This window comes from Carlito syrichta, unplaced genomic scaffold, assembly GCF_000164805.1.
Source record: "Carlito syrichta isolate Samal-C Ts95f unplaced genomic scaffold, Tarsius_syrichta-2.0.1 Scaffold94726, whole genome shotgun sequence".
NCBI lineage: Eukaryota > Metazoa > Chordata > Mammalia > Primates > Tarsiidae > Carlito > Carlito syrichta.
In genome coordinates this window covers 1-10,649 of record NW_007038822.1, presented here as the reverse complement: position 1 = coordinate 10,649, position 10,649 = coordinate 1, and the positions used below count along the sequence as shown (strand labels likewise).

At 48.0% G+C, this 10,649-nt stretch overlaps 1 protein-coding gene across 4 annotated transcripts; it reads right to left on the bottom strand.

Moving 5' to 3' along the window:
* Positions 1-2,804: 2,804 nt before the first annotated feature.
* On the bottom strand, positions 2,805-10,533 carry LOC103263674 (heterogeneous nuclear ribonucleoprotein H-like). Of its 4 annotated transcripts, XM_008061362.2 has the most exons (12): positions 9,751-10,526; positions 9,403-9,546; positions 7,800-7,938; positions 6,676-6,854; positions 6,516-6,587; positions 6,327-6,460; positions 6,039-6,174; positions 5,576-5,635; positions 5,395-5,484; positions 4,622-4,714; positions 4,126-4,175; positions 2,805-3,566 (listed from the first exon to the last, which is right to left on the bottom strand). In XM_008061362.2, the coding sequence occupies exons 1-11, from the start codon at positions 10,022-10,024 to the stop codon at positions 4,126-4,128; spliced, it is 1,371 nt and encodes a 456-aa protein (XP_008059553.1). In that variant the 5' UTR covers positions 10,025-10,526; the 3' UTR covers positions 2,805-3,566. The 4 variants fall into 4 exon arrangements, with proteins under 4 accessions (XP_008059553.1, XP_008059560.1, XP_008059538.1 ...); XM_008061369.2 differs by lacking the exon at positions 5,395-5,484 and having other exon boundaries at positions 5,546-5,635; positions 9,751-10,533; XM_008061347.2 differs by lacking the exon at positions 4,126-4,175.
* Positions 10,534-10,649: the final 116 nt, after the last annotated feature.

Sequence of the window (10,649 nt, the reverse complement as noted above, 5' to 3'; positions counted from 1 at the left end):
GCGTGGAGGCGGCCTGGCCGGAGCGTCTGGGCTCACTGGCCTCGGGGCTGGCCGGGACTCTGCGTGGCGCCAAGACTGCTACTGTCAAAGGCCCCGCCTCTCGCAGCAGCTGTCCCGCGGCAGGCCCTGGCCGGGCCGCGCCTGCGCCTTCTCTGCCCCGTCCCACCTGCCCTTGGTCCTCAGTAAACCCCCCGTTTCCACCATGGTGTGTGCCGGTGACTCGTGTCGGCTTCGCGCGAACCTGCTTTCAGCCTCGGCGTCCGCACGTGCTGAGGCCCGTGGGGAGAGCAGAGTACAGAGCCCACGGGCTGGGCCCACCGCAGAGGTGACCCCACGCCTGGCACACAGGTCAGGAGGCCGCAGTTCACGCAACCGCCAAGACTGAGGCTTGGCAGCACTCAGCAACTTGGCAAGACTCGGCAGTGCCGGGACCCCCGTCCTGGCTCCCAACTGAACGCACTCACGGCCGACCCCACACAGGACCCAGTGGCAGCCTCAGTCCGAGTCTGCAGGCTTCCCCTCCTGCCTTCGGCCCCCCACTGCTGGACGGGCTGGAACCAGGGCCGGGCCGACTCCTGCGGGGCGTCCTCCCCTTCCCTCCTGGACGGCTCCACGCACGCCACTGTCCCTGCAGCCTCAGCCGCGGACCCCTGGTCCTCAGCAGGGCTCACCTGGCAAGGCTGGTCCCAGGCCTTCAAAGCCAGGTCTGTGCAGCCCGAGCCAGGTCTTCGCGGGGTCTCAAACCCCACCAGGGACGTGCAGCTGTGGAAGAGGCTGCAGGACCCCTCCCCCCCCAAGGACCTCAAGCGCCGTTGGGGGCCAGACTGTTTTCGAGAAGTTTCTGGGCCATCCCGGCCTTGCATCTGCACCGGGGCCTCAAGGCAGCCGACTTGCCGGGGAGCGCCGCCCAGCAGGGTCTGCAAGTGCCTGCTGGCTGCTGAGGTCAGTCGGCGAGCACGGCGCCTGGCAAATCCCTCCCCCCCAAGCAACAGCTTCAGTCGGCGGCCCAGGCCCGAGTGGCCGATGTGCCCAGGACAAGCTTCCTCCTCAGAGCCGCACCTCAGAAGCCTCAGGCCCTGGCCCGGCCCAGGGCCTCCTGCCGGGGAGACTGGCTGCTGAGGCCCTGGCTGCTGAGGCCCGCGCTTCCGCGCCCGGGCCCGGGGAGGCAGGGGCCGAGGGCGGGGCCTGGGCAGCAGCTCTGCCACTGCTTCCGGGTGAGCTCACTTGACCTCCGACCGCCGAGTCCTCGGGCTCTCGCCCAAGCGCGAAGCGCAAACTGAAGGGCCCAGAGAGGGCAAGAGCCCGCCAGCCTCAACGCAGGTGCGGATCTGGACCTGCCTGCGTCTCGGCCACGCTGGGCTTAGAACTCGGCTCAACCTCAAGTCTCAACATGCCTCCTCTGGAAACAGCTCGTCTCCAGACCTGTTCGAGACAAAAGCAAAACGGCCCGTCGCAGGCCTTCCCTCCGCCAGTGTGGACTGCACCCCGTCCCTGTGGCAGGACCCTCCAAGCAGGGCCCCATGCTCCCGTGGGCAGCCGCCCAGTGACAGCCAGTCCGGAGCCCTCCTCCAGTCTGCCCGCCCTGCTGGCTTGCCCGGGAAGGCTGGAGGAGAGCTTCCAGCCTGTAGGACGTCCCAGATCCAACTCTCCCACGACCTAAAGGATTCTGGCACACCCTTCAGCACTGCTTTAAGGCAGCTCTCCTTACAGAGAATACTTTTTAGCGCGTTGCTTAAGTTACAAAACAGGGATGCCGTCTGGGAATTCACGTTACCGGTCTGCTCTCAGGAAGGTATTCACAGATTCTATTTTGCTAAGTGGGGCTTAAGCAGCTCAAAACTAGCCGAGCTTGGGGGCTCAGCCTGTAATCCCTGCCTTGGAAGGCTGAGGTGAGTGGACCGCCTGAGCCCACGGGTTCGAGACCCACTTGGGCAACTTGGTGAGACCTCATCTCTACAATAAAACAAACCAGCTGGGCATGGTAGCGCACACCTGTAGTTCCAGCTACTCGGAAGACTGAGGCAGAAGGATCACCGGAGCTCAGCAAGTCAAGGCTGCGGTGGCTGGGAACAGCCACTGCACTCCAGACTCCAGCCTGGGCCACAAGAGTGAGACTCCCAACTCAAAAAAAAATAAAAAAAAAAAAAAGCTCAAGACCAGCCACTCTGGGGCTCAGCCTATAATCCTGTGGTGAGTGAATTACCTGAGCCCGTGGGTTTGAGACCCGCCTGGGCAACTTGGCGAGACCTCATCTCTACAATAAAACCAGCCGGGCGTGGTAGCATGCGCCTGTAGTCCCAGCTACTTGGAAGGCTGAGGCGGAAGGATCACCGGGGCCCAGTGGGTCGAGGCTGCGGTGGACGGGAGCGGCCACTGCACTCCAGTCTGGCTGACAGAGTGAGACTCCAACTCAAAAAAAAAAAAAAGCTCAAAACCATCTACAAGCTAGCTCCTCATCCAAGACCCCACATAGAATCAAAGCAAGTTACTGGCTTGGCAAGGGTGTCTCCACATCCCCAGCCATGCCACAAGGGCCCCGCGGACATGCAGGCCATGCACCAGGGCTCTGGCACCGCCCCCTCTTGGTGCAAGTGCTTAGGCAAGGAATAGGCAGGCAGTGGAGACTGGGTCCTGTGCAGCCAGACCACACACAGCCCTTCCACAAGGGCCCAGGGTTACCTTCAGTTGCACCGGACGGGAGTCTGAAGACATCTACCCAATGGCCTCAACTGCCGAGTCTCTTGTGGCCCTGTGACAAAGCCCAGAGACACAGCCCACATGACACTGACGCACAGACAAGACGGTGCAGTTTTGAAAGGAAGATTTATTTGACAAGTTTCACTTAGCGCAATATACCTAAAAGGAAATCACAATACAATGAAAAGTTTAAATCAAGGCCTCAGAATTTCATACAAACACCAAGACCAAAATCCTAAGTACTGGTATTGCGTCTCAAATTTTCCCCATTAACTTAAAAAAAAAAAGCTTAAACTTACGTGCCTTACAGGTTATTAAATGAAACTAGAATTAACAAACATGCCAAAAGGTTTCACTTTAATTGTAGACACAGCTCCTATGAGTTTTACAAAAAAAAAAAAAAAGGCATGTTTTTCAACATGCATCCAAACAGTGTTCAAATGCCATGTGGGTATAAGAGCAACATTTAACATAATTCAACTGCTTGAACCTAAATACGCTTACTGCTTACGTACATCCTACAAGAGAACTACCTTGAAAAAAGCTGGGGCTTGTTGAACAGTTATCGTTTACTCAACTTCACTGTCACATCCTAGATGAGTGCTGTGTTCAAAAGACTGAACCTTAAGTCTTGAAGACAATCCTGATTTCACTTATAGAATAAGCATAATCACAAGCTCGTATTGCAAAATGGTTAAACTGAAGGTTTTCCTTTAAAAAAGTTGGCCAAGAGTCAGTGACCAGGATCGGTTACATTCCCCATCCAGCACTCACACTGGACACGCCAGACACCCCTCCCATGCCGTTCACGCCCACAGATGCACGGCTTCCACTACCGTAGTAGCTGCTGTTCACTGCTTCCTGGCTGCCTGCGGAGAGACCAAGGTCAACAAGTCAGGAAGGCCTCTGGCTGGCAGGCCCGTCACACACAGCATTCCGAGGAGAAGGCGTACAGGTACACGAGTGCAAACGGCTGCTGTCCGCCGGCAAGAAGCATGTTTGGGCAAGGGGAATCCCGACTCCAAACAAGTCTCTCTTAACCCCTTTTCTCTGCAACCAACTTGCCCGACTCTCGTGCTACCGTCTACACGGACGCTTCAGGATCAACATGGAAAATAAGTTTAAAGGAAAACTAGTGTTTTTCAAAAATTGCAAAATTACTTATTTTTAAAGCTAAACAAGGCATTTTAAAAAAATTTACCAGCAACATTCACATGTGTCTCTCAAACGGCACATACGAGCAGGGAGCACAGGGGAAGCCTCTGCCTTTCCTGCTCTCGTGGGCAGAAGTGAGGCAGCTGGACTAAAGGCAGCTCACTGTGCCCACTGGCAGCCTCCATGGAGTTCAGTCTGACTGCTATGGCAGGTGTTATCACAACATGACTTGCTATTGGGAATTCAAATTATATTTTTTGAGAAAATATTTACCTATGCAATGTTTGATTGAAAATCACTGGAGTTTTCCTGTAAAACTTGGTCTGCAAAAGGATTTTGTAGGGTAAGACTATAATACCAAAATCACCATTCTTTAGACCAATTGAAAAAATTAATAAAACCAATCCTAGGTTAACTGACTAGCAAATACGGTCCTGAACCCAACCACCACTCTATTAACGCTCTCCTTCCATCTAAAATTGATTTACTGCTAACCAAAAGACAAAAAAGTGAACAACTCGTTCCAATAAATGGAGGCAGGTGTTTTCTGGCTTGACAGTATTCCAAAGTTGCACTGCCTAGTTTTCCATTCACAGAACACTTCCTTCCCCCTCCCAGTGATCGTTTCTGAAAGTTAAGCTAGTACGAAGAGTTACACTGGGATCGAAGCATTCATTTAAAGAGCCCAATTTCACCAGAAAGAAGCCTGCACATTCCCACCTAAGGACACCCGCCTGCAACTGACTCCAAGTGTGTGAAACCCGCTCACCGTATCCACTCATGCTGCTCTGGCCACCGTAGCCGCCGCCGTAGCCACCACTCAGCTGCTGGCTGGCCGGGCCCCCGTAACTGGACTGGTTTGCTGTAAGTTAAGAGGACATTAGAGCCCTGCTCCTTAGGTCGAGTGGTACCTGGTGGTACCGGGCTTGTAACTACACCTCTCATCTCTTCCAGTCTTGACCTGCTCTTCCTATGACCCTCTGCCTCCTCCTGCGTCTGTTAGCAGGCTATCCTCCTTCCTGTCCACCGTCTGCGCTGGTCAGATACTTACAGACCACATGGCTAACAGTACAGACACATAAGCAGGACTAATTCCACAGGATTCCGTAAGTAGAGGCATCGTGACGAACTCATGAAACTGCTTGACTGGAGTTAGTGGCGTTTCCCCTTAGTTTGACATATCAAGGTACTAACACACAGTAATCACTGAACACCTAACTACACCCAACAAATTTATTTAATCCTGTGCCTCTGCCAAATATCTATTTTAGATTTAAACTTTATACTCAGAAAACTTAAACTAGTTTCATTCAGTAATCCCCTCCCCCAAAAGTACTCAAATCTGATCTGAATTATCTATCCTAAGCAGCTATAAATAACTCACACAGGGACTTAAATAAGCCAGACACAAACTTCATTCAAATCAAGGAACTGCTCTGCTCTGTCTAACTTCAAATGGTTATCCTAAACTCATCAAATAACTTATCATCGACTTATACAGATATAAACATTTTGGTGTTTAAAAAAACTGACGATATTTACACAAGCCCATGCCTCCCATCATTTGGCTACCATAAGCACCACCGCTTGCTCCTGCTGTAGAATTCAAGAAGAGTTCTACATATCTGTGTTCTGAAATGAGAGAAAAGGCATACAAGGTTAGCTTAAAAAAAGACACTAAAGTGATATTTACACAAACCCATGCCTCCTAGCATTTGGCTACCGTAAGCACCACCGCTTGCTCCTGCTGTAGAATTCAAGAAGAGTTCTACATATCTGTGTTCTGAAATGAGAGAAAAAAAGTTTGAAAATGTTTGTTGGTGAAAGAAATAATAAGCACTTTAATGTTCTTAAACAAGTACATCTGCGAGCTTCAAAATACTTTTGGTAAAGAAAAAAATTCTGCCTGCTTTCTTAAGTGATTTACTTAAACCAATTTCAACACTTAGCCTTTAAACAGTCACTAAATTGTCAATTAAGGACATACTTCAAGATATACATATCACAAACCCTTTCAGTCATACCAATTCTTAAACCCCTTCGAATGTGTGCATGCAACACACACCCCTTCGAATTAGCACATCACTGGAGAGAAAAACCTCATCCATCCTTCACCACTCTTCTATCACAAGTGCTGGTCGTGCAGCCACCTGGAAAGAGCTCCCAGCCGCTGAAATCACACTTACGCATATTCGCTTTGTCTTTCGACATAGCTGCCACAGCATCTTCATGAGTTGCAAACTCGACATCTGCTTCACCTGTCACTCTGCCGTCAGGACCAATTTCAATGTGTACTCTCACAGGATTGAGTGGTGAAAAGAACTGCAACACAAAGCATTTCACAGATCACACCACTTCTTCCTCCTGTTACCAAAAAACTTTCTAACACAGGCTTCACTTAACTCAATAAAAGGCGGCCCTGATTTTCACTGTCATGCCAAAACATCAGACCCGTGAGTCTGCCTCACACTCACATTGTAAATGTCATTCTCGGTAGCTCTGTAGGGTAATCCACGCATATGCACACAGTGCCCTGTTGTGCTCTGGAAGGTAGAGCCACCATCCCCATATCTGTGATCAGACATGCCTGAAAAACAGTAATTGAGGTCTAGATGGACAAGATGTAGGCATCCTTAAGCTGGGAAATTCAATTCTTACCTTACCTCTTCCAAATCTGTCAGACCCAAATCCATAGCCATCATTATAGCCATTATAATCATCATAGCCTCCATAGCCTGAAAGACAGAAGCGTCACCTGTCACCAATCCGACAAAACACCTGGACAAAGGCTCAGGCCTGCCACCCGGGCGCACGCTCACACACCTCCACCATAAGCCCCACGCCGCATCCTCTCAAAGCCAGCACCTCTGCCAATGCTGTTATACCCTCTGCCAGCCCCAGGCCTGTCATAGGGACCGGGCCGTTGCATGGCCATGAGCTTTCGGGGTGGGTCATAGTGCGTTCTCACTTCAGCCCGGCTGCTCTTAAAGATTTCGATATACCTAAAGCATTGTTCACGAGGGAGGGGTGGAGGGGAGAGAGAACATTAGTTCATTTCATACAGGTTTTCAGCTACACAAGAAAACAGTCTAGTCATAGCCATGAAACTGACTAATAATTACAGCCAGCTTTCTTATATTTGCATAGGCAATGACCAGAAATTCACTCAATAGTAAGACAATGTAAACTTTACAGAAAAAAAACACTCCTCTAAGGCAGAGCCCAACCTTAAGGGTAGAGAGGAGCACTCTGAGTAAACATTTGAGGAGGGAAAGAATTCCACTCAACTGTCAAAAGCCAAGTCTTAAGTCCACTGGCAGCATGTGTAGCAAGTGGGCTAAAAGGCCAGCCTTCACCGGCCATTCAACCCACACTACACACTTCCTTTCGCCAATAAATACCCCAGCCTATGCTTAGTAGGAATCAGCATAGGTAAAGCGCATGCTTCAATGAAAAATAGTCACAAGCAGAGAGAATAAAACCTTTTGTGACAATTTCTTGAAAGCTATGCTTATTAATACATATGCAGAATATTTATACAGCAAGAAAAAGGTTGTTGCATTTCAACTTTAAAAACAAGATCAGAAAGTATCACATTTTCTTATGGTAATATTAATTTACTAGGTGGGTGTTATTACAGCTAAAGCCAGGTTTGCATTAATCTCTTAAAGCCATAGTCTCTCAACTCCACTGACTGACATTAAGAAATTAAGAATCTCACAAAATTCTAAAGCAGACCAAATTCAACGGGGACAATTTTTAAACCCCAAATTTTGTTTAATGCGACATGGGACTTTTGAGACGGGAAAGGTTTGAAAACTGTAGCAACACACCAATTGACTGGGCCTAGGGAATGGATCGCATTTCTTCCTTTTAAGCAGAGAGAGTATGGATTTAACTGTTTACCATAAGAAAAGTGACATATCCAACCAACCATCCATCCCCACCTGTGCCCTATTCTTTCCTTGTGTTTCTTTAGAGCCTTTTCAGCTATTTCCTGTGAAGCAAACTGCACGAAGGCCTCCCCCGTACTCCTCCCCTGGAAGTCCACCGGCAATGTTATCCCATTTGGCACGATTTCCAACCCTTCAACCCAAGGACAAATAACCCCAGTAGGGGGGCAATATTAACATCACAAGCCCAGAAATGATTCTTCTTATAGCTTTAAATAAACCAGAATTTTAACTTTAGGCGAACGGTATGCTTTCAACAAGAACTCTTTAAATATGCATTGCAATAATATGAAGTTCCATTATTACGAAGTATAGCTCAATTCTTAACACACCCCATGGGACAGTGTACTTTCAAAAACTTGCTCAGCACAGGATGCATTAAGAATTCAACAGTTTTAAGAACACTTATCTATGCAACTTTACACAAGAATAAGTTTCAAGCATTAAGTAACAACAGTTCTAAATTCAAGGCACCTTTTACCTCATTTATATAGTTCAATGCTTTAAGTTATTGGAACTTCAAGTTTTAGAAAAAGTACATTTAAACATTTCATATAAAAATTGAAACATTACTTAAATCGTAATTGACAACATACAATCTATACTTTCAACAAAACTATCTACACAGCACAATCATGCACTCATGTTCTAACAGTAGTATGATTCACTTCTGGAAATGCCGTCTATGAAAAATCCTTTCCGTGGATACATTCCCAAGCTTACAAAAAGGGTTTAAAGCACTTTCCTAGAAGATATGAAATTATGTTCATATTTAACGTTGACAGATAGCATTCAATTCTCACCAATTTAGATAAAACAAAACAGACTTGCTTTTAAAACTTCTGACAATATTAGGACTTGATACATATCTAATACTCAAATTTTTAACATAACTACACTGAACCATGAAAGGATTTCTTACTCTTAATTCCAGTTATCATATCATGAATATTCATAACGGTATTTAGAAATATAAGATCTAACATTCTGCTAAACATGCAATCTTATCTCTTCAACATAAAAACATTCAAACACTTTAGGCCCAAAACAGTTTCAAAACTTTGTATTTCAGATACAGAGACTACAAACATTCCAACTACTCTCGCTACACTGACTTTCAGTAAGCTTATAACGCACTTGCTGCTAAACCAAGTAGCTTCTTTACCAGTGTTTAGCGTACTGAGAATGAGACCATCAGAGTTCCTTATGGTCTCACAAGCCTGTCTTACGACAGACACCTGGCATCACTCACAAAAACCTATCGCGCTAGTCATCTAATGCGATCTTACCTTTCACCTGAAGCACTTGGGGGACAATATGCGATATGAAGACAACAGTTGAACTGTTGAGGACAATCCTCAGAGATCTACCCTGAGCTACAATACACTAAACACAGGCAAAATAAACATTTTGCAAGTACTTAACCTCCACCTTTAAGATGGGCTTAAACTATTTGAAAGTCTCTAGGAGAAAACATGAATTCATTAGCATTTACTTTGTAGCCTATGTAGGTACCTGAGCTGCTCGACTTTAAGGTCTAAGTCACCTTGCCCGACTAGCCAAAACTCACTGCTCAGCAACACACAGGACTACATACCTGAGAAGAACTGAACAATCTCTTCCTTGCTACATCCAAAGGGGAGTCCTCTAAGCCGCACAAAGCCATCATTGGCCGTGTCGGGACTATTTGGACCAGTATGCTTCAACACCCAATCCATTTCAACGTTGTTTGACTTGAATACTGAAAGAGGTGCTTAGAATTAGTCAACTTTGGAAAGTGAGAGAACAACGCTCAGACTTCCTGGGTCTTTAGATAAGCTAGGAAGAGCTGCCACAAACTCCCTTAGATGACCATTTCCATGCGGTCAAATACCTAAAATTCAGAAGGGTAAGACCTCTATGTTTAATGTTTTATTTACTGTTACTAGGGCAATGTAAGTCAAACCTTCAACATATCTGTGTCCCATAGTCTCTCTGTCTTTTTTCAGGGCCAGTTTGACTTCATCTTCTGATTCAAGTTCAACAAAAGCCTCGCCACTGGGTCTGCCTTCTCTGGTGTAGATGAAACGAATACCTTGAGCCCCGTTTTGAATTTTGCAGTCTGGAAAGAAAACAACCGTTAATACAGAATTCAAAGCCCAAAACCACCTCTGGGTTATACAGATGAAATCCCTATTTCGGTCCCCGGTACAAGCCACATCACTTGTGCAGCCGACCATGACCGAGACGTTACCCCGGGAGTCTCTTTGCGACAGCTAAGCAAGCATCCTCTTACAAAACATCGCATTCCCTAAACGGCATGTTCCGAATCCCATCAACGACCTCCAGTGCCCAAGGCGTAACACCGGGATCTCCAAGTCCTTGCTGCTTGCATCTCGCCGCGACTCCTTCGTAAACTCAGAACGCTACCAAGTCCGCACCTGGGGTTCCATGGCATTTCTGGAACGGACGCAGTTCGAACCGCTTCGGCCCGGGGCATCCACCGGTCTTGGCTTACCAGCTGCCACGTGACCGCGTCTCACTCACATCCAGGTGGCAGGCCCAATACTCACCTGGCGGGATCAGCATTACCAAGCTAAAACGCTCCCAGGTGCACAGCTGAAGCCAAACCCAGCGCTGCCCCTGCAAGGCGGCCTCCAGTTACGCGGCTCTCGTGGTACGCGTGGCTTTCCGCGACCAACACGCAATTCAGATAGCAAGCCAACACTACAAAGGCCTTTCCAGACGCTGCGAGCTGCCTCCACACGCAGTCTTACAGTCCCGTCTGTACCCGCGTACTCATGGGAACCAGGGCACTCTGCTAGAAACCGCTCAGGGCACGCGCGCGCTGCAAGAAAAGCCACA